This window comes from Phalacrocorax carbo, chromosome 4, assembly GCF_963921805.1.
Source record: "Phalacrocorax carbo chromosome 4, bPhaCar2.1, whole genome shotgun sequence".
NCBI lineage: Eukaryota > Metazoa > Chordata > Aves > Suliformes > Phalacrocoracidae > Phalacrocorax > Phalacrocorax carbo.
The window spans coordinates 40,736,570-40,761,761 of NC_087516.1; the positions used below are offsets into that span (position 1 = coordinate 40,736,570).

The 25,192-nt window shown below is 35.8% G+C and overlaps 1 protein-coding gene across 2 annotated transcripts in view; it reads left to right on the forward strand.

The window, feature by feature from the left end:
* The window catches only part of GLRA3 (glycine receptor alpha 3), a 97,060-nt gene extending 77,143 nt beyond the window's left edge, over positions 1 to 19,917 (forward strand). Inside the window, exons 7-10 of one of the 2 annotated variants that reach the window (XM_064449686.1) lie at positions 2,384 to 2,598; positions 4,185 to 4,331; positions 9,498 to 9,617; positions 13,488 to 19,917. In XM_064449686.1, the coding sequence (XP_064305756.1) occupies positions 2,384 to 2,598; positions 4,185 to 4,331; positions 9,498 to 9,617; positions 13,488 to 13,757 (752 nt within the window). In that variant the 3' untranslated portion in view covers positions 13,758 to 19,917. The remainder of the gene's footprint in view (positions 1 to 2,383; positions 2,599 to 4,184; positions 4,332 to 9,497; positions 9,618 to 13,487) is intronic. The other variant, XM_064449687.1, reaches the window with a different exon arrangement.
* Positions 19,918 to 25,192: the final 5,275 nt, after the last annotated feature.

Sequence of the window (25,192 nt, forward strand, 5' to 3'; positions counted from 1 at the left end):
TACAATATATTCCATTTGCACTCCTTTAATTCAGAATCTCTTTAATTTTGTTAAGGTTCTGTTGTCCACAGCTATTCCTTTCTGTCTCCTTAGTTCAGACAAACCTGGCACACTTGCAGCTACGTAAAAATAATCCACATCAGAGCTGTTACATTATTTATTGCTCCTTTTCTAGGACTGCAGTATTTTTGTGCTGAGATCTCTGGAATAGTTCAAGGCCACTTGAGTACTCAGGAAAGAGACTCAGATCTCTTATCCCACCTTTCTCTGGAGAAAAAAACAATGTACAAATGTACAAGCAATAGTCAATATTTATTGAGACCCTAATTATACGTATGCTACCCATTCTGATGCTCCTTAGTTTTTCTTCCTAACTGGTTTTGAAAAAAGAATATAGGACCCTATAAGAAGAAAATGTTGCATGCTGAACTGTATTTCTTGCTGATGTGATGCCAAATAAAATGGCTTTGCAAGAGACCTGGGTTTGGTTGATGCTTTTCTATCACTCCTTACCAACATGATTTACTGTGGCATACAAGAGAGAGACCACTGCCGTTCAAGGCTGCTAAATTAACAGAACAAATGTCACAAAAAAGAAATCTTCAGGGTAAGGACCAGCTTGAAGTAAGAATATGATTCTGACAAAGGCCAGTCAGAGAAGAACTTCTAGTTATGCAGGTTGCGCTGAACTGCTAAGTAAAAGAATGTATCATGTAGATATCCTTTTGAAAAGAAACGTGGGGGGAAATTGTGGCCTTTTATGCAGTAAACACCAAAATTCCCATTCACTTTGTTAAACCAGGACTTAATTCCTTGATTGAAGCAGAAATCTGTTTTGAAGCTGGGGCAGCAGATGGTTGAGCCAGGATTTGGGACACAGATTTCAGGAGTGTAGATAGGATTCAGGAAATGCCGGCAATTAGGAACGCAACAGAAAACTGAGCCAGCAGATATAAAACTCCTGCGATATGTCATGTCATTTCACAATCAAGCATCATAACTACCATCTTTCTAAATATGTTTTTTTAGTTCCACAGTAGAATAAAAATTTCATACAATCACATACAATGACATCATAGAAAGAGCTAATGGCCTGTTAAGAGAACTATAATGAAGTTCAGAAGGTATTTCCAAGCACTTAATATGCCTAGAATAAAAACATTACAGTTTGACTTTATCGGAAACTCAGTTTTGTGTGCCTAACACTAGTGTCACAGTATAATACATAATATATTAAATTAGTATAGGACAACCTCATAAATAAGTCCATTACATAAATTCTGCTAATATGATAAATATTAAAGCACTATTAAAGTGCAATGATTTGGTATGAAATGACATTTTGGTAAATAAAAATGGATTAGCAAAATGTCTATCAAAAGCTACTGGAAAACGTAACCAAAAAACTCCATACCACTTAAGAAATAAATAACTACATAGCTTTCAATGTTAAATTTAGAATTAGGCAATGGTTTCATTCAAATAAAGAAGGAGCCTCTATAATTCTTGCTGTGAGAAACTGTTTCACGTATACACTGTTTATAGTAACAGCATGGCCTTCAGCACCATTCATATGTGACTAATATTAGCACTGAGCAGAATTAGAAACCTAATGAGATGAGGTCAAGATCTGTGAAATTAATCTTCAGTTTACAGAGTAAAAAACGCAGTCTCAATGAAAGGAAAAAATAGTATGAGCAAACAATAGATTTTTTTATTCTGGTTTTGTTAAGTTACTGGAAGTTGCTTGATGTTCAGTATTTGGAAAAATTAGGCCATTTAATCACCTTCCTGAAGTTGCCTAATCTCAAGTCCTCAATTTGTCTTTGAAACTCAGCCATTGTACTTTGACCTGGAACAGTTTGAATGGGGATAAAGGGAGAGATTTAGCAGAATCTCCTATTGATAACCTACATTGATCTTACTATATTTTTGCCAAATTCATTGGATTAAAAAAAATACATTTAAGCTTAAAATTGAATTTAAAAAAAGAAGATTTTATACAATGGTAGAGCAAGACTTTTCTTTGCATAAAGCACTATTTCCAAACACTAGATGTGATAACAAGTGTGATCACACAGAGGAACTTTCCTGTGTTATAATGAATTGTGTTTTGGTCATCTGTTTTTATAAGGAAATAAGAGTTCTAGTGCTTATAGAAATCTTAAGTTTTCAGTTTTCCTGTCTGCTTTCTTTCCAGTAGATACTCCTCTTATAATGGGAACTGTACATATTAAAAACCACTGAAGAGAAATCAAAACATTTATCCTCCATTAGACAACAAATATATTTGATGGGGTGTAAATTCTCTAGAGGGTGCACTAGATGTTGACAGAAAAGAAGGTTCTGTTTCTACTGAATATTTCTTTTTTGTTATAAAAAGGAAAGTTTACATGTATTGAAGTCCGATTTCACCTTGAGAGGCAGATGGGTTACTATCTCATCCAGATGTACATACCGAGCCTTTTGATCGTCATTCTCTCCTGGGTGTCATTTTGGATCAATATGGATGCAGCTCCAGCCAGAGTGGCTTTAGGCATAACAACTGTACTGACCATGACAACACAAAGCTCAGGTTCACGAGCATCTCTTCCAAAGGTAGGCAGAATTTCCTTTGTACCACATTAGTCATAATGTTATGTGACAAATAAACACCTTCAGTCAACCTTATAATATGTGTTTTAATTATTAGCATTTAAGCATCTTCTAAAGGATATAAATAACTTTGAAATAGTTAGGGGTTTTTTGAGCCACCAATCAAATATATTCTATTTCTCTCCTGTCTCAACTATTTAACCAGCCACATATCTACTAAATTCCATAAGTCTCAGCAAGTAATGAAAGCAATTTTATTTGGTACTACATAAACGTTGCTTGTTAACAACTGACTAGCTTGTCCTTTTCCAGGTCCCAGCATCTGATGACATGTTAGCAAATATGACTGAATTTCTGAAGGTCATAGATTCCAATCTGTTCTCAACAACATTCCTTTCCCAAAACCTGCTTACATTATGAATTAGCTCACTAGTTACAAACATATTTACATTAAAATGTAGAAAAATTTGAAGCTAAATAGCTCCAAACTGTTGTGTAAAGAACAGTACACTACACAATGTAAATAGCTTAAAGAATATTTCTATGATTAACTAAGTTTTCTGACTTGTCATTGCTTTAAAGATTTTGTTTTGCATTTTAAGTGTTATTCCTTGGCCATCTTCATGTGCCATTGCATTTAATAGGAATAAGATATATACAATATAAAAATACAAAGTCCACTTTTGTATTAGTTTTAATATGGTATTTTTAGGTTGCCTAATTAAATTTTCTTCTGGGTAAAATAGATACCCTTAACAGAGGTGAGTGTGCTCTGTGTCTCAAGTATATGGATATAACTGCATCTGAATGTAGCATCAACAGATAAGGAAATGGAATGCTATAAAAACTCAGAAAAGCAAGAATGTAAGAAGTTACCAGAGATCTACAGATGCTTTTGTCCCATTTCTGAGGCCTGAAGATAGCTATGTTGGCTTATCTGACAAAGGTCTTGAAAAATCTGCACACAGAGAGGGAACGGGCCCTACTTTCCTAGTTCGGATTATGTCCTGCAGCTTGGCAATAAAGGATTGGAATGAGTTCTTCTACTCTGTGACTGATTTTTCAGTACTTCCATTGCGTCAAAATTACAGGACTAATGTGAAACTGTATCTTTGATTTACCATGCCTGTAATAGCAGAAAATGAACATATCAGAGTTCTCCATTTATCTGCCTTCTTCTACTAAATTTCTATTCCATGAACTTTAAATCAGATCCATTATAATACAGGAATTCCCACTGTTCCCACTGTAAGCTATCCTCTGGTTCCTTAGTATCATTCACAGATCTCAGTGGGGCAAATGGAGGAAGAACACATGCTTCTTGTGGATTAATTGGTTTGTGATAAAATACACAGTCCACTGTGAAGAACTGTTAATCACATAAACAGTGAACACATTTGTAAAAATATTATTTAACCCTTATAGACTGAATTGTTGTCCCCATTATTATCTAGCTTCATGTTAAGTTTTGTTTGATAAAAGTAGTGTTGGGATGTGGAGATATTAATGCACTTCCACCTGACATAAAATACTAAACTTCACATCTGTGTTTTTAACATATTCAGTCTTCTGATCTATTCTCTCCATAGGTGTCATATGTCAAAGCGATTGACATCTGGATGGCTGTGTGTCTTCTCTTTGTATTTTCTGCACTTTTGGAGTACGCAGCTGTAAACTTTGTGTCAAGGCAGCATAAAGAACTTCTGCGATTCCGCCGCAAAAGGAAGAAGAACAAGGTAAAAATAACAGTATTCACAACTGTGAAAGAGAGTCTAAGATTGATTTATGCCAGGATACAGGGTTAATTCGGTAAATATACTGCAGCTTAAAGTGGCAACATAAATAAAATGGCAGCACAAAATGAAAGTCACTATAGGCAGAGGGTCACTACAAGGACTATGCGCTGCATAAATCTAACTTGAATTCTCAAAAGAGGGATTAAGAGGGATTTAAATGAGACATGGGCCATGTGGGAGCCATCTGCACAAGCATGAATTTCACTCTGTTAGAGGAGTCAGATTATACTTCAGTGGATGAATGTTACTGGCACATGCAGTACTACATTGAGATTCAACAAATAATGTTTCTTAATTGCATTCCAGTATTCAGTTCAAAGCTTTAACAGCCGTGTTTCATGTAATTATTTTTAATACAAAAAATACTTGTTCAATTAATATTATTGATAGAACAACAAACATTATACTTTAAAAGGCTGAGAAGTTCTTTTTTTCCTTCTGTCATGTTAATTTTGTGTAAATTGTTCATACAACCAGTAAGAAACTCTAATAAAGTGATGATTATTAATATTTATTTTATAGCTGAAGCTATCTAGACTACCCATAAAATAAGTCACTACCAATGTGCGAAATCAAACAGCTAAGGCTACAGGTTTGAATTCTGGAGTCCACAGTTAAAGCAGGCAATAAGCAAAATTTCTTACAACAATATGCAACTCCTACTTCTGATCTTTCAAAGAGTTCAACAAGTAAATATTTCTCCAACCTACTCGTTAAATGAGTACCCACCACCGATGTCACGTGGAGCCTTTCCACTGGCTTTCAGTCACTACCTAGAATATTACTGTGGATGAAAGTCTGACCGTAGCAACACAACTCATTTCAGCTGTCTTTCATTCTTGAAAGGTTACCTCAATTTACTCCTTAGCTCACAAGAAGACATTTTGCAGATTGTTTCCTTTTTACTTAGAAGATACTGAAAATCTGTAATACTATAAAGCCTACCTAAGCAGTCCCTGCTAGCAAGACTCCATGTTAAAAGTCGGATGAAAATGACATTTTCATACATTTGCCTGTTCCTGTGTGTCAAGTCCTAGACTCTTGCAGGTGCAGAGAGAAACTCATATGCTGTAGCCTAGAGGATGATTCAGACTGCATGCACCTGCATTCAACATCAGACCCTGTTAAAAATGTGCTTTTTTCTTTTCACCCACATTAGCAGAAAAAAATGCTTTCTGAGACACACAGGAGGAAAGCAGCATTTTTGTGGCAGGGTGTTTGTTTTTTTAAATATGGCAGTTCTCTGAAAGCTGCTTAAAGATTTGGTCTGAGGGGAATGGGATGGGCAGGGATGGATTACCAGACAGGGTAGTGTTGTGAGCCACAACAAATGCGTCATGTATCAAGTACAAACAGCTGTGTTGAGTGATATATTATGTGACTATACTTTCAGTCCTTTCTTTTTTTCACCATGTATTATAGAGTCTCCTGCACCTCAGGCAAATTCACCATATTCAACTTTAGTGATATCTTTTTACTTCCTTAAATACAGGTTAATTATTATAACCACAGGGTTAGAAACTGGCAAGTAATATTACCTTCCTTCCTCAGAATCATACCAAATCTCTTTCCAGCCCCATCTTAGCAAGACTTCAAGCTTACCAAAGACATTTCTTCAGCAATCACAATTAATCAAATTTCAGTTTAGAGGAATGTGAGGAAGGATCCACAATATACAAAACACTTCTTAGAAAAGACCACTTAATGAAAAAGTATGCATATGACTAGTCTTATTGACTTAGGTGTTTTGCTGGATCAGTGCTTGACATTACAGCATTTTTGAACTCACACTTGAAAGTTCTTATTCTAATTTTACACTTCATTAGACAGCCTTCTAGCTGCAGTAGGCTGTCTGCTAGGTTCTTATAAAATTAGAGGATTAGAATTAGAAACTGCAGGGTCTAGAGTAGAGTATCGGGTACTCCCCTTAGATTCTGAAGGATGAAGGTATGCATTTCAATGCTTTTCTTTATAACATACCCAGGTGAGGTTATTAACTATATGCGGGTGTAGATGGCTTTCCCTTGCACCCTGTAACTGTATGTTTCATCATGAGACAGGTTTCTCAGACTAAATTTACCAAAAAATGCTTTGTTCCCATGCAGGTTTTGACTTTGACAGATAGACATTTTTCTGAAAAGATTAATTTAACTGAATGTTTCTTGACTGACTCCAATTCTGTGTAGAGCTAGAGCTCCTGGTCAAAGTTAACCTTTGAGAATACACCTTCTCCAGCTCTAGAGACAGCTCAGCTAATTGCTTATCTTTTTCTTAATGTCTTATTAAACCATTCCCTGCCCAACAAGTACACTAGAGCTTCAAATGTTACAGCATGGAGATTTTATCTCTTAAAAAATTTGGATCACATCCTAAACACTATGGTATACAAATAATAGATGATGTCTTATGGCTTAAAGAAAGCAGTTAACAACTAGCCTTCCTTACCACAAATGTTATTATTTATTCACCACAATTTCTGACATGGTAAGCAAGCCCTAGGTTCATAAGTCAAATTAACTGTGTATCCTTCCCCTTTTGTCTTTTTCCAAGTCAGTTACTATAGTTCATGATTATAAAGTTTTGTATGTGTTTGTTACCCCTTTGGACTGGGTCAAACAGCTACTGGCTCTCAGGAATTAGATTGTATTGACTTTCCAAGCTACCACATATAAAGAAATGTCCGTTTGACCACAAAGTCAAAAGACAGGTAAAGAGGTTAAGTTAAAAGGCTGTGTTTAAAAAAGCTTCAGGGGCATCCTTGAACATTAAATCCTCTTTCTCTTCAAAGTGAAAACTGCTGTTCTATTCAGTATTTATGGCCAAATGGATTAAAGAAATAGAGCAGTTAGGATAGTTTATTAGACTTTTTCATCCTATATTCTTAGCATCTTGGGACATTTTACTAGAACTAGGTTTTTCTACCAGGTGAATTCCAACTGATGAATACAGAATTTTATGGCACTGGCATTTTATCTTCGAGGGTACAGCAAAATTCCTAGTGATTCATCTGTGTTGCAAAAGTCCAAAAATAAATGGCTTCTGAAATGTTTTATTTCAGGTATATGTTGACAGAAGAGAATACGTATGAATGACAGCTAATTGCAATAGGGCAGCTGAAGAATTTCCAAAGTCTATTTTCTTTGTAATTAAAAAGGCATGCTTGTTATGAGAAATATTTACTTTTACCAAGTAACCCTAGATATGGCCAGACGATTGAATTTCAGTGCTGGAATCCCCCTGGGAGGTCAGTGAATCCATTTTCCTGACCTAAGTCAGGATCAGTTATACCTAATTCATCCCAGTCATAAAAATTCTACAACCACCCCTGAAATCTATTCCAATGGTTTAGAGAGTTTTTTACTCATGCCTTTTTTGGCTTCTCATGGCTTGTCTAGAAGGGGCACAGAGAACAGACTAGTTCATTCCTTTATGTAACCATTTGCATATTTCCATTCAGTCTTCCTTTCTTTAAGTATTCCCAGTTGGTACAGTCTCTTTTTAGCTCATTCTCCTTCCCTGGAAATTCTCCTAATAAATCCATATAATTCCTCAAAACTGTGTTTGCAACATGAAACCTAACCAGTAACAGTTGAGAGCGGCCGAAGGATCACGTCATGCAAGTTGTACACTTTTTTTATCCAAGGCAGTTTGCTATTTGCCTTTTTAACAACAGCATGGTATTGACCCATATCAAGATTGACCTTTCATAACTCCCAGGTCTTTTTCCAGAGCTACTGCAGAGCCATTCACTTTCCACCTGATGTTTGTGAAGTTGATTATTCCTGGCTAAGCGTAGTACCTTGTATCTGCACCTACCAACTCTCCGCCTGTATTTTTCGGACTCTCTGTCCAAATCATTGAATTCAATTTTAACTCTAAGCATATCCTCAAACAAATTAGCAGTTTTTCCCAGGTTGAAGTCTTTTGTAAATTTAATCAAAACTATGGGTTATTACCTTTCAATGCCAATTAAAAACAGAGGAGAACAGGAATGTGTCTCTTGAAAAAGCATATGATTAAACTTGGATAAAACCCCTGCAGTAAACAAGTGTAGCAAACAACATAAAATCTGCTGAGATTTATCGAAAATTTTACAGTTATACAAAATTTAATTATATACAGAGCTGTATCAAGATATTTTGGCATTCAAAGCTCATCTATCCTTACCATTTACCTTACGCTTTTTCCACCTATGGTTACCACCTCTGTCTTACACCATCCAGTACATTTGCATCCTCCCTCCCTAGACAACAGTGACAACAGCATCAAAGGCAATTCTTAGGTATAACTGCACCCTCTGGCTACTGTTTTTATGGTTGTAAGTATGGACTTCATTCAATGATTCTAAATAAGTGAAAGGCAAATTTCTTTTCAGAGGCCCAGTCCGATTTGTACAGAAGTAAAAAAAATTTTGAAGTGCCTGGGAATATTTTATAAATACATTTATAAATAAAAACTGTTATTGCAACATAATAAGCAATCTATTTATTGATGTTTTCCAATAGGCATCACAATAGGTATGGGAGATTTTTCAAAAACAGTCTAATTTCTTTATGATTACACAAATGGCATAATGAATCCCGAGAACAGGGGAATTTTGGTTCCCAGTTTGAGACTTCATTGGGTACTCAGTCCATAGTGCTTTGTCTTTATCAGAGAAAGAAGTCTGGCCAATGAATACAACTATTTCAGAAATATTATATTACTGATGCAATGGAAACATTCCTTCAGAATGAATGAATATTACTTCTTCATTTACAGTTACCTTCCTTTTGGTCTTGAAAGACCAATGGAAAAAAATGACAGAATTAGAGGTCATACAGCGATACTGAAACATACCTATGATCAGTGCTTTTTCTTAGTTGCATTTACACTGTACAGGGAAAAACGTTAACTGTGCACATATACTGAATAACACTTTGATTTTAGATTAGCTTTTAATATATTTAGCTTTCAGGAATAGTCAATCTTTTAATTCTATTTTCAAAAATCTAAAGATCACCGTATCTTTAGTGAGGAAAATAGACATGCAAACTTGTCTTTAATGGTAATCGCACCTCTTTTCTTTTGTTTTCTTTTTGGTCAACCCATCCGTTTTGATGAAAGTATTTTGAGGGAGTTCTTGATGGAAATGAAATCAGTGAATCATTGCAGCATAGCAATGGCTTGAGATGCACAGGACCTATAGACGGGACTTTACCTCAAATCTACAGTCCAAATTTAAGGGTAAACTATGAAGAAGATGTCCCATTTGTCATAATGTGATATCCAGTCATTAACAGAGGCCCTGTCCTTTTGTCTGAAATAATGTCTTCCCATGTGAACTCCATATAACTTCATTGCTACCTGTATGTGATGACGTGAAATGTTGATAAAGGTACCTGTCTTGTTAATTTCTTATCCATTTTGATCTGTTTAAATCTGGATTAAAACATAGTATTAAAATTTCACTTTCTGCAACTTCAAAGGAACAGTGACATCCGTTCAAGGAGAAATCAGTTGCTATCAAATCAGCATTTAAAACCAAGCTGTTTGTAGTGCAAAAGAATTCAATAATATTTTTCTTCTCAAAAATGAACAGTAAAAAATATGGTGTTCAAATAACAAGAGCCAAGGTTCCAAATAAGTCTTCAAGCTGTTACCACAATCTGCAGTCAAAAGGTTATAGAGATATTTGCAGCCCTTATGCATATAACTCCTCAAGAGAAATGTGTTGTTAAATATATAGACAGAAAACAGGGTAGTCACAGGGCCACAGAAACTGACAGATTTCTAATACTTTATAGCTAAATATTTTGTAGAACAACACTGATACAAAAGTAAACTAATTGAAATTACTTCATTCGGGCCTTCAAAGAACTCAAACTTTCTAAATAAAAATTGTTATTGAAATTTATTTCCATTCTTTAATTACAGTAATTTTAATAGAGATTACAAAATATTTATATGTAGCTGTATGTAGAATATTGTTAATTCCAAAGCTGAACGTGTGAAAAGCACGTTCCTACTGAACCTTTATTAAAGTTCATTCATAATAAAATTTTTAAAACTTTATCAAAAATCAATATGAAATCATTCATGTTCTTTTCTTTAGTGATGATGCACTAAACAAATACACAAAAGACCAAAAAAAAGCTTCCTTATCACATTTTTTAATAATTTTCAACAAAAATGCAGGACTTTTCCAGGAAGATTCACTGTCCAGATTCTCAGCTGGGACATACAGGGCACTTCCATTAGGTGATTTCAACAGCTGTAGACTTGGACATGTATATTATAAGAAATATTTCTAGTCAAAAAGAGGGACTGTAGCCAAGTCAATTGATAAAAACAAGTGGGGTGTCAATGACATTTTATAAAATTGTCTTCAAAAAAGCACTCAAAAGTTAATATCAATAATAACAGTAACTGCACCTTTCATGCTGTGCACAAGCATCCTCAGATATGAACCCAAGGGGAGGCTGAATTAATGATTTTTGTGAATTATGAACCTGCTGGAAAACTTGCAGAACGACATTTTTGGATATTCCAGGTGGTACCCCAGAAAAAAATGTACAGTGGTACCTGGCATGTTACAATGCCCAGAAGGTGCCTTTTCCTGCCTATCCATTTTCCCTAGCACCTTGGTCTGACTTGGCAAGCTCCAGCCACCCTGTCTGCCCTCACAGAGGCACCACTCAACAGACACTGGGCAAAAAATGCCAGACTCCTAGAAGGACTTTCACTTCACTTTCTCAGCAACAGAGAGCATTTCCAAGCAGCCTGCTTGCAGACGAAATTCAGAATGCCTGCAAGCAAAAAAATAAGCAGTCACCTGGCCTTTAAAACCATTCTAGGGGACCACTCAATTCAGGTAAGCATAGAACAGAGACAGTAAAGTCTTAGTATATAGTGCCTCGTCCTGGAAACATACCCAACTGAAAGCTGCTACTCAGAAGAATTATTTTGTTATCTTCCTGAGCCTGTGCAATCATAAGCGTTATTTTCTGGAGAAGCATGAAAAGATTTAAATCCCAAATTGTATGTATGAAGCTGTTTAAATGGTGAGTTTAATGTAAATTCTCACAGTCCATATATTTGTAACTTCTATTAACCGGAATAAAACACTGTAACTCTTCTGGAATATAACTACCAAAAAGATGTTATTTCCCTTTCTTTTCTGACAGAAGAGGGATACTATTGCAGTAATTAGGTCTTTGTTTTATCACGTCATCAAATAATGATCCTATCATCTTGCATTTCTGTTATTCATTTCCATATTGAAGTCAGTCAGTGATTTTTCCTTCTCCTTTTCTTTCATGTTAATTTTTCTTTATTTTCTGGTTTTATAGGAGAATCTTAATACAGATTTAAAGTATAGTAGTTTCAGTGAACTACATTAGTCTATAAGCGTATTCAATTTACATATATGAATATAGTATTGCAGTTGGGTAATAACTACAGCAGTTGGGTGATAATTACAGGCCTGCTGGCTGCTTGTGCTGATTGCTAACTAGTTCACTTTAAACTTAGTAATTGATCTGTATTGAAGATATTATTGAAGATCTAGTGATAATATAAATAACTGGAATTTTTTTTAAATGAAGTTATTAACAATGGTTCTTCTAGCAAGTACTACTTAATTGAAACTTTAAGTATGTTTAGAATTAATCCTCATTCCAAAACCTTTCAGATTTTCCAAATGTCACAAGTATTTTCAAAATGAAAACTTTGGAAGTTTAGATTTAAACTGTCTTCATTGAGAAATTACATTTCTATAAGGTAATTCTTCAGAATTACTGAACTAATACAATAATTATTTGGCTTGCTTTGGTAAATATTTTTTTTTACCCTTTTATTTTAATTTAAGCTAGGAAGATCTTCAAAATATTACAGATTCTCTTACAAAACAAAAATTGCTGCTCAATTCTTTTTTTAATACCTATGGAAATTATTGTCTAAAATACTTATTTAAGGAATAACATATACATAATACTTCATCATACTTCATAAAAGTCTAGCATCCCGTAACAACTAGGCTAAATTAGTCATGAAAAATAGGAAATTCTGAATTTAAAATCAGTATTCAAAAATTGTGAAAGCCATCAAACCCACACGATTTTCCTTGAGTGGCATACACAGTGAAGGAATACACTGGAATATATTTCAGAACCAAATTTGGCCCTGGCTTCACAGTCTAAGTACTACCTATTTGCCTGCAGTTTTACCTCTTACTACAGAGGTGTACTCTCTTACTACTTACTACACTTACTACTCTATTACTTCAAAATACCTATAACCAGGTAAAAAGTCAAAATATGTCTCCAGACAGAAGCCACATTCTTGAAATACATGCTATGAAAATATGTGTATCTCCAGACCATCTACTTGTTTCTTTGTCACGTGATTAAAAAAAGCTTTCTCATAAAGCTCCCTGAATTCAGAATGCCTTTGCCTGTTTTCCCCTGCACTAACAGAATAATATGACACATGAAAAATCTGACCTTTAGATTTCATTCACTTTATTTTAAACTAAGACACTTTACATACTATTCTCCTTATCTGATGTATTCACAGGGAACAACAGAAATAAGGCATACAGATAAGATTAACTAAATATACAATGTCCAAATAGGCAGAATTCTCACTAATATAATTAATGTGGACATCATTAGTGCATGTATGATGAGTATCTTCAGAGGCCAGGATCACATTTTGTTAACCAACGTACAGAGTTAATGGCTGTTGTCTAAAACACCAGTGTGAAGTTTGCCCAGTTGAAGGCTGCAGATAGTTACTGTACAATGGGGAAAATCAAATCAAATCAGAAGTTGTGTGCCTGATGACCACTAGTTTACTAAGATTTCTCTTTTCTTTAAATAGATTACAGAATCTATAAAAAAATAGGAAAATTCTGTTCTTGTTAAAGCTGCTGCAATATTTTTGACAGACACTGATAGGACTGAAATTTCAATCAGTTAAGATAAACTGTGGATTCAAGAAGTCACTGAGGTAATGGTGCAATACTTGCTATTTAGCAGCTGGTAAGATTTCTGTAAATAAAGAAAAACCTTCTTGCTTTTTTTCTTTTTTTCTTTTTTTTTTTTTTGTCAACAGGATGATGACGTAAGGGAAAGTCAGTTTAGTTTTACATCATATGGAATGGGCCCATGTCTGCAAGCAAAAGATGGAGTAACACAAAAAGGGCCAAATAATCCTGTTCAAGCTGCACCAAAAAGCCCTGATGAGATGAGAAAGGTATTCATTGACCGGGCCAAGAAGATAGACACAATATCCAGAGCTTGTTTCCCGTTAGCCTTTCTGATTTTCAATATTTTTTACTGGGTAATTTACAAAATCATCAGGCATGAGGACATTCACCAATAACAATATTAAGGCTTGCAGTACATACAGATCTGGCTGCCATGTTTAACAGGCTTTCTGTTAGAAATGCACATTGGAGGAATGATTGGGAGAGTTAAAAGCATTGAGAGGGGAAAAAAAAGGATCCTGCATAGCCTGCAATGGCCAGTCATGATGGAATGGAAGAATGGGACCCAGAGGAGATACATCTGCTATTGCAAATTTTCTGTGTCAAACTAAATATTAACTTTTAATTGTAAATCACTCTCTACTGAAGCTTTACTGCCAAGTATTTATACATACTGTTACATAGTGGTATAATTGTACAGTACTCTTTGATGTTCCTTAAATTTTTTTAATTCTGGTGTATTTTTAATTTTAAAAATGGATCCAGAATACCCTGAGTAAATCCCACAGTATTACAGAATGGATTCATATTTGCAACCGTTATTTAAATTTTACAAGATAATGACAAATTACTGATTTGACATTGCAGTTTTACGGACTTTTTCTTGTCTTAAGGACAGTACCTGTGGTTCTGCAATGGGCCTACTTGACACATTTAAGTTACATAATTTGTTCAGTGTACTTCATATCACTGTTCCCCTGGAAGGTGTATGTTGAAATAATCTCAGACAGCCCAAAGTATCTACAGCCTAAGAGTCTGCATATTACATGAGAAATATATTAAAATTTGTGAAGTATTGGTTCTTGCAAAGGATTTTTTTCCTTTAATTACCCACACTTTGATAATTGAAACATAATGTTATCAATCCTTTTTATATTTTTGAAGCGGTTTTGTTCTCAATTTATAAAACTCATAGAGCTTTTGAGATAGACAAGCTACATCAAAATTTTGCAATGATTCATTTTGATTCAATGCAAAGAGATCTTGGACCAAACCTAAAAGCAAACAGTCAACTGCTTCACTAAAACATTTGGAGGATGAGTACAGCTGTGTTTATGTACATTTATCTCCTACATGTTACACAAATATGGGAAGTTTAGTTTATTAATATAGCAAGTTTTCTGTCTCATTCTTTGACATATATTGATACGATGTATATATTGGTTAAGAAGCACTTCACAACTTTCGAAAAACATGAAGCTCTTCTAAAATATAAAAAAGGATCTGGATGGACTTTTACATTTATTGTATTTCACATTAATAAATAGGAGAACAACTATAAAGACTCCTAGAGAGATTTTCCCTGTTTAGGATTAAATAAGTCATATTAGTTGCTTCTTTGAATTATAACACAATAGATCACATTTATGGCATAGCTTGTAGGCAAGAGTGTTTGTCTATTGAAAAACAAAAACATGCTAAGACATGGAAGTCTGACATTTATAATTACTAGATACTTTAAGTCCAGTAGCAGAGGCTGTTTCTTATTGCAAAGTATTTTTATTCTGAACATGTTTTAAATTTGGGGGGTTTTGTTGCTCAGAATCTGTATACAAAAGCAAAATACAGCCGGAGGCAAACATCTGGTGCACTGCCAAAGGCATCGTGCATATAAAGCAACAGAAGCAACGTAACTGCACTGAGGATTATAACATAGAAGCCTTGGGTTTGGTTAGGTTTGTTGTTATTTTCCTCCAAGGATTAGTTAGGATTAGAAAGATTCTAAAATAGTAGCTCTCATAATTTGTTCTGCTCTGTCAGAAAGAATCCTCCTTTATTTTAAAACAGTATTATTTCTTTTAGTTCTGTTTCATTTATGATCTGGAAAGAATTCAATTCACTTTAAATAATTATTGTTTGCTGAGGTTGTGTCTTGCTTTTGTTGATTTCTTTATGAGCATGTTCCCAAAAATCCTGTTCAGTTATGAAGGTGCTCATCTGTGTGAGGGGGTGTCATGAACTAATAGCTGACATTTCAGTTGGGTTATATTCATGTCTCTCAAAGATGTCATTAACTGTATCATATGCAAAGGGATGCTAACTTGTTTCTGCTATCAGCAAAGTCAACGGTACTTTGTTTAAGGACTGTTTGAAGTACTGGATCCATAATCAAGAGGCAAACAAAAAATTACATTGTCTTTCAGGCTCATCTCTCCTCTTTCCTTCTAAAATAGATGACTTGCATTCAATAAGGAATTCTTAAATGAAGGGGTAAGTGCATAAAAAAATGCTGGCCAGATCAGAGTAGCTCCTAGTTATTCTGGTTTATAACACCTGAGTACCTGGTTCACATTGCTTCTTTCCCAATCATTCAATAGTCCATTGCTCTCACACGTGTAGTACTACCTTGTTTTGAAAAGATTAACAAATCTGAATGATGCAGAGCTAAACAAATTTAGCCCCAATTACTTTCCTCACTCTTTAAGGCAGAAAATGTCTATGCCCTCAGATACAGAAATCTGACAGGAAATCTTGAAAATTATAAGAGACTGGATTACAGCACTAGCAAAATGTAACAGGGAGTCAAAAGGCATGTAAATTGTTAAGCAAGAAGGACAAGATCCTTCATTCATATATGAACCTATTACCTCAGTGAAGGGGAAGAACCCTTGGGCTACATTTCTCTTTGATCAGAGTATGCTTCTGTAAGGAACGATTACCACATAGAGCATATATAAAATAAAAAGCATAAATCTACATTATAATTCTTTTCTCACCTCCCAGGTGGATTGTTACCTATATATGTTCTATAGAAAATAAATGAGAACTGTTGATTTAATGACTATTGAACACTAGTACCTAGTGTTGCCTCTCAGGATGCATCTCTTCAGCCATGCAGTATGGTGAGAGATAAGAGGGTCTCAGACCTGGCCAATAGAAAGTGTAACACTTCCCCTATGTAGTTATATTTCTCTTTCACAGGCCATTACACTAGGAAGTTAAGCACAACCTGTTTATATACTGAAAATTTACATATAATGCTCAGTCTTCTAACAGGATACGCTGAAAATAAAGATAATTAAATATGTTTAAAACAACAATGTGAAAACTCTACAGTGTTGCTGGAATATTTTTTTATCTATTAATTTCCATTAGTAACAAAAGTATTTCAAATAGAGGGGAAAAGCAAAAAAATGGTTCCATGATGACGTTTTCAAATGCACATAATATTTGGCACATCATTCTGCTGCCCTCAGGTAAGTAAAGATTTTCTATTTTGATGTAAAGGAACCAAGATCTCTCCTGAACTGACAGTTGTTGTTTGTTGTTTTCTTTTACTGGAACCATAACATTTGCCAAGGTAACAGAAGCCTCTGTAGTCCACTTAATAATGTGTTTTTCAAAAGAAAGCAGAAATTGAAATTTAAATTTCATTTAGATTATTCCTAAATGATATTAGTGTAAAGCCACATGGTAAAGAAAGAGAGAAATGTCATTTGAGATGATAAGAAACTTCAAGGCACAAATGCCTGCCATTCACCACTGACGAGGGGAAAAGTCCAAAAATGCCAGCAGGCATGCCAGCCCTCTGTACAAAGCTAGACTGAACAGCTACTCCCATCAACTAAGATTAGAGCGGGAGCTGATTCTTTTGTAACTGTATAATGAAGTAGCAGGGAATAGCTTTAAGATGCAAGAATTGAAAGGTACTCTGCAGTATTTATCAGACTGCAGTATTTATGCTACTGTCCTCTGAAAGAGGCAGTGGAGGGGCAGAAAAATAATCAAGGAAATAATGCTTGAGACACATGCTACTTAGGAGAGCTTCTCCTACATCTGAAAAAGACTCCATTCATTAGGCTGAAATAGTTAGCTACCTCACCTCACTATCACTGAACCTGGGCTCTGCAGAGTACAGGTCCTTAGCAAAGCCTCACAGGAAGGGTTCTTGTAAGCACAACTCCAATGTGACAGGCTAACACAGCTTTGCCCCCAGTCATTATTCACCATATGTGCAGACTCTGTTCTGCACAGGTCATGTTTTTATGGTCTCTGTAGACCATCCGTATACTTCAAAAATAAAATAGTGGCACTAGAAGATGATTGCAACACAATGAAAAACGAGGGAGAAACTGTAGGATCTGGAGGAAAACTCCAGTAACACAGCTACCAAAGAGCTGACATGGTCACCATAAAGGTGAAAGGAGGAAGCACGAGGAATCCTTACTATTTTTCCCCATCCCCCAGTATCATCTCCATAGGTACACTTCTTCAGGCAGAAGCAGTCGCTAGAGGGGGAAACAATTTATGTCAATGGCTGCAAAGTATATTTTCTCTTGGGACAGTAGTTTCTACCTGTGCAGATAGAGGATTGACTTCCACGTTATCCACTTTATTAATGGAAAGAGAAGTGGAGCAGAAAGGTACAGGTTGAAAAGCATGAGCTGTATGTAGCATAACAGGGACCACAGGGAGAGAGCAAGCCCAAAGCAGTGCCTGGATCATCTCATATGACTGTCTTTTCTTCCTGCACTAAAGAGAGAGACGGGGCCAAAGCCATGTCAGGCCCTTGTACTGCCAAAACTTCAGGCCCTTGATCTCTCAAAGTCCTTACACTCTCGTGTAAGAAAGGTCCCTTAGAGGTGCAGTAGATATACTCAACTACCACAGTACCAAAACTCTTCTTAAATTCTGAATAGCAGAACACATTTTATTTTTAAAACTATATTTAATTATCAACAAAAAAGGCTTGTATGGTTAGAGGGCTGGCTTTTTTACCTATAATGCTGGTAAACTAGAGGAGGCTTGAATGAGAAAGGAAAGAAGGGATACTAGCGTTTTACTGTTTAGAATTTAGCTATTTAAACACCAAAATAAAGCACATTCTACTTTCAAGGAGTTTTGACAGCAAACGCTATTATTTAAGCAGGTTTGTGGAATTCAGGGAGAACATGGGATTTAACTGTTTTTTTCAGCTCAGTCATATACTGGTTTTCCTTGGATTCTTTTTATTAGAGTTTGTTCCGAAACCTTTTTATAGGCCACTCTATAGAGAATCCTTTGTGATGTGTAAGAGATGATTCTGTTTATTCACTAGAAAGACTTATATTTAGGCGATTTAGATGTGCACTTTACATTTAAGGATTAAGGTATTGCTTCCACTTTGTACTATAACCCCTTACAGAACTGTAGGTTGATAATGTAGATAAAAATAGAATACAGTAAACTGTACAAAACCTTATATTTTTAACAGTAGGGAAAGATAAAGAGTCTTCCTTAACCTTAAAAAAGAAGTATAATTTTTAGCAATAATTTTATATTAGATGGAAAAGAATTTATTTATACAGTTCCCAGCCCAAGTTGAGGTGGTTGGTTGCAAAAGATATACTTTATGTGCAACTTCTGCTCACATTTGAACTATCAGAGGAATTAATCTAATCCAACAGAGCAGAATTTGGCCTTAAACTGTGAAACTGCTGAATGAGCTATTCATTCTTACAGTACCCCTGTGAGGTAGTAAAATAACATTATCCACATTTTACTGTACAATCATATGGTTATTTAGATGAGAACAATATCAGATCATCATGGCTTTTTTCCTTTTTGAGACAACTAAGAAAAAATATAAATCACAAACTAAGTTACTTGTTAACAATAAAATGGGTATTCTGTTCTGGAGTGGTTATGGAAAAGGTGCCTTCAGGCCACACACAACACCCACAGTACTTCCTGAAATGCTGTCAGTTTGGAAGGCTTGTGGAAGCAGGTTAGATTGCTAGAAGCAGTGAGCTAAATGCCAGAAAAATGTTGGCTCACCCTGTATTCTTGACGTTCCTGAATATTACTGCACTTCTTCACTTTCATCTTTGTGAAATATGCAAGAAACATTTCTTATGTTTGTATTTTAATGTGTGACAGAGAGACAGATGAAATGGACTAAAGTAGCTACTGATGTTCCATGAATGTGTAATTGTGAGCTGTATAAAAAGAAATTGTGCCATAAGCTCCTGACCTAAAAGTTTAACATAGTATACAGTATTTTGTGTGTTAGTGATCCCAGCTTTTTAAAGGCTACAGCAAGAAAAAAGAAAAAAAAAATTAATATGATAGTGTATTAATAAATTGTCTGTGAGTTTTCAAAATATTCTCCTGTGAATTCTGTCTGATGGCAATTTCATCTCAAAGTATTTCGTTTTTGGTAAAACTCTATAAATGTGTTGTGCATGGGTTTATTTAAATTCCTTTTTATTGTATTACAGTATCATGTTGTACTTAAACTGACATTCTTTGCAGACAGAAGTGTTAAAATATGTGAAATTTATGGTGTCACCCATGTCATTGTATTTATTTTGTTCAAAAAAAATAAACTTAAATTTTTCAGAAACCATGTAATTATTTTTATGGTATTTTAGTCAGTGGATTCAAAAGTCACAGGAGGGACTATCAACATGACTGGAAAAAAGGGTGAAACCCTCAGCAGTAGTTAAGGTGCATTACCATTAAATATTTCAGGAGTGGAAACTTGAGAGAAAATGAATACAGTGCCTTCAATTGTTTTATTATTCAGATTAAGAGTCAAAATACTTTAACTGCATTAAAGAGATATACAAAGAGGTGTTTTCAGGGAGCATAACATGATGGAGGATGGCAGGCACTGAATTAGGAGTTGGATCTTCCAAGGCTTCCTTTACAGTGAGTGGAAAGAGGTCTCTCCAGAGGACAAGCAGAGGATGGGCTCCTGTTCTGAAAAAAGCCTGTTCTGAAAACTCAGGGAAAGTTATTTCAACAACTGCCTATAGAAGTAAGTACAGCCACTCCGAAATAGCCCTACTGATTTTATTATCAAAAAGGCAAGGAATTTCACTTGCAGCAGAATAGCCTTATGGAAACTTTGTAGATCTGTGGACACTCTTAAGTACTTCTTGATAGAAAAATGACTTTAAGAAAACTGAAGTTGGCAAATAAGAAGTCCTTTGAGAACAGTCTGAGTTCTGCTAATCTGATTACAGCAGTGTTAATATTCTTATAAAGGCCATACAGAACGGTCATCTCAGTAACAGCCACCTGTCAATGAGATGCCATTTAGGCTAGAAATCTTTAGCAGCCTCACCCATGCTTTGCACTCCCTGCCCCCATGTAACAAAAAGGAACATCATTTCACTCCTTTCAACTTGCTTTTCAAGTCGATGGCATACAAATACAAGAACTTTGCCATACTCCCAGATGAAGTATTTCCATTATCTGCTGCTGATAATTCAGTTCAGCAACGTATGACTTGGAGCTTTATGAAATGGAAGTTTCTGAAAAGAACAGCCAAATGTAACAAGAGCACCAGTGGAGTCTGAGCAGAAATCCTGAGTGTGTCCTCCTAGAGCCCACAGAACTGCATGATCACACCCCAGCTATTTATGATAGTTGTTGCTCCAGCAGGTCTATATTGTCTTGTCTTCCCATGACCAAAGCATAACCGGTACCTCTGGCCTTGTTCATATCCGTTCACAAGCACTGAACATGTCAATTGAATTGACATAGAAAAATGTTATGAAACTATTGCAGCAGCAAATGTTTTCATGCTGAGGTGCATGGTTCCCAGAGCATGAAAACTGCAAACATACTGTACCAGGTGTGCGACAAGCAATTGAACAAGAAAGTAACAGCCAGGTAATGTGACCTGAGAGTCTTAGAAAAAAGTAGGGGATCTTAAAGAGATCAGTAAGTGATTGCATTGCATAAACTGTAAAGCTCTTTCAACACAAATTCTGGAAAAAGAGATATCAAATATCCTCTTTTTTTCATGTTTGCATATCTAGCTACCTAATTATATTAAAGATGAAATAAAGATTTAATTCCATGTGGTCCATGCAATTGATTTTATTTCTAGTATCCCACCCTCTATACACTAGCAGGATCTGAGAACACTTTTTTCTGAATAAGACACAAGCACATGAATTTTAAAATCTGGACAACAATCCACCAAAGCCACAAAACTAGAATTACAGGGAAAATTTCATTTTGGAAAGAAATGAAACCTTTCAAAATGTGAATAATATATTTCAAAACCTTTCATAAACAAATATAAATTTTATATATATATTATTTTTCATTGACAAAAATGAGATATTTCAACATTTACTTCACAGACTCACAAAATCACAGAATGCTTGAGGTTGGAAGGGACCTCTGGAGGTCATCTTGTCCAAACCCACTGCTCAAGCAGAACCACCTACAGCCGTTTGCCCAGGACCATGTTCTTTTGAATATCTCCAAGGATGAAGACTCCACAGCCTCTGTGGACAACCTGCACCAGTGCTCAGCCACCGTCAGAGTAAAAAAGTGTTTCCTGATATTCAGAGGGAACCTCCCGTGTTTTGGTTTGTGCCCATTGTCTCTTGTCCTGTCAATGATCACCACTGAAAAAAGGCTGGCTCCATCTGCTTTATACTCTCCATCCGTTTTCTTACACAAATTGATGAGATCCCCCCTGAACTGGGCACAGCATTCCAGGTGTGGCCCTACCAGTGCTGAGTAGAGGGGCAGGATCACCTCACTCAAGCTGCTGGCAACTCTCATAATGCATCCAAGGATACCATTAGGTGTCTTTGCTGCAAGGGCACGTTGCTGGCTCATGTTCAGCCTAGTGCCCACAGGACCCTCAGGTCCTTTTCTGTACACCTGCTTTTCAGGTGGGCATCCCTCAGCATATGCTGGTGCATGGGGTTATTGTTCCCCAGGTGCGGGACTTTGCACTTTCCCTCACAATACTAAAAATCTTTTCTTGTAGTGTTAGCCTCTATTTGAGTAATCTGCATTTAAAACCTCTACTGAGGTAATGAGCTCAGCCTGAAAGTCACTCATGTTTTAATTTCTCTCCTAACAAGCCAAATAACACACCTAACCTGCCTTGAAAACCAGCGTGTTGCTTTGGGTATGTTCAATTGTTCTCATTAGGCATGTTCAGTAGGTACAAAAGACACTCTAACAGTTGCTTTTAAAAGCACATGATACTGCAGCTTGTTTGACATTGCATGAAGTAGGAGTAAACCTCATGTAGGTATATTAGTTATTAGTGTATTAGAGTAGAATAAGCCCACGCATTATTAGAATTATTTGAAGTAAGAGGATATTGGAAATTCTTACAAATTTCAATTATACTTCATTGCATTGTACGCAAAACAGGTTTGCCTCCCCATCCATTTCTTGTTTCATTGTAGCAATAGCATCATTTCTCTAGACAGTATAAATTACACCACAAGATGGCTCCCTCTCATGCGAATTGAGGAATGTCATGGATGTTTGCATTTTGTTCACTGACCAGCAAAACGCTTTGTCCTTGTAGAAACTCCAGACACTGACATTCTTTATTAAGAAGGAAATTTATGAAGCATAAGCACTATGCATGCTCCAAATCACACTTCATTTTGAAAGTGGTGCAAACGTTTTGAGGTGACACTGGCTTAGAAACAAAAATATCTGGGAAGTTAATTTATTCAGAACAAAACCCAAGGGTTTATGTCTAACTACACATATGAAAATGTAAAAGTTTGTGTTCCTGAATATTTTATTAAATAGAACTGGCATTTTGAAGCAGAAACAAATAATTTATTTTTTTAAGTGCCTGTTGACTGTCAAATACTTATTGCTATAGATAGGATTTTGTCCAACAGAAAATTAATGGCTAACCTATTTTTAAAGCAGTCTTTAAAAAATTGAAGAGCAAATCAAAAATTTACACTCTGCTCCCAAATCTGCTAAAGTTAAAAGGTCTTGGGAGTAGATTCCTCCTGTTAAGGATGCCTTCAGAGCGCAGGTACAGGTACAAATACATCAGTTATTAGCTAAGCACAACAGCTCTTCCACTTATTAGCAACATGTATGCTGTTATGCTGTAATAAACACAAAGAAGGAAGCATATATAGCTTTCACTGAGGAATATATAACTTTATATTATCCCATATCTAAAATGAGGTGAGCACATACATTTCAGCAATGTAAACAATGTAAATCTGTAACTCAGTGTGCCTTGTGATAGCTTGTTGTGTCACCACCCTTTCGCTTTCCTAACAGACTTCACCTCTTTACACGTTCACTGAACAAATACGGAAACAGCAGTAAAAGCACCCTGAACTTTGATCTGAAATGGTTCTAAGGATATTATTATAGATAGATACTACAGAAGAGTTGCAGCCTAGAATAGATAGTACAGGGTACCACTAACATCCATTTACTGTTTCTCCTTAATTTCTCAAGAGAGTACAACATGTATTTTCTTTTATGATTTAGATGCTAGTTAAATGGGACCATGATGAAGACTATTAATTTTGAATTTAATACTAGTTAATAAGTTGTCTGCTAAAAGTTAAAGAATTATAAGTTTAAAGTTCATAGCAGTATTTACAACTTAATAATCAATCAGTATTCTGTTTGTTGTAGTCTTTTTCCCCAGGCTTTGCAGGCTCTCCTGAAAGATGACTCAATTACTTTGATGTAACAACCAACTGCTTTATATTTAACTGCATTGCCAATAAAAGCTCAGTAAAAGTAAAACATAAGCAGCATATCTCAATTCAACAGGAAACCTTTCAGTTTTATAGAAATGTGGTCAGAGGTAATACACAAACAATTTTATACCAACACGCAGTTTTGAGAAAATATATTTAAAAGAACTTTCAAAAGCGTTTTATCCTGTTTTCAGTAGCCTCAGATTTACTTAAGGTTTCTCAGTACCAAAAAAAAAAAAACAAAAACCACCACCATGAAATTTGTTATTGCAATTATATGAGACCAAGTAACTTTGTGAAGAGTTTTGAAGCTGTACCAAAGCAACTTCTAGGTGAGGGAACAGGGAAAAGGTAATAGGTCTTTCCTCTCTCTCCCTCTCTCTGTCTTTTCTTCCCAATAACTTTGTATCTCACAGCAAATCTGATCCATTTGGGCGACTAGGACATTCCTGGGACACTTTGTTCAACAGTTGCAGTGCAAGAAAGCATTGGTTCAAGTCCCACCTGGGCTGCTGGTTGTGGCAGAAGGAGCTCAGTATTCAGGTAAAGTCCTGATGGTATAAGAAGGCCCCTTTCTGAGATCTCCTTGCATCTGACCTGAGCTGACTTCACCACTGCATTAATTCTTTTATTCCTTAAAGATACCTTCAGAATGTTGCTTTCATTTGAGAGGTGGTACATCCCAACACCACATCTGACATAGAGCTAAGTATATTGAACTGGTTTGTTATCCCTGCTCCCCTTCTAATTATCTCTCCCCTCTGATCAGCATCAGCATTTCACACAGCTGTTCCACTTGTAGAACAGTTACATTGTCTTTCGGTGTATCAAACTTCTAATACTTCATTTTTACCTACAATACTCATGCTTGTGCTACCACTCTGGCTCCCCTGTAAGGGAGAGTAAGGACCCTGCTTAATGTGTAAAATCTGCCCCTTCCCTGAGACACCAGGCAATCACTTGAGATCAAAGTTACCAGCAAATTCAGGTACTTAGATCCCTTCCTCACCTCCTTCCTTTCTTTACTGCCTAATCCTGGAAAAAGTTCAAGCTCAGTTTTCAATATTAGCGTGTCCAAGTTGCCTAAAGTCTTCTACAAGAACCTTCTTCAC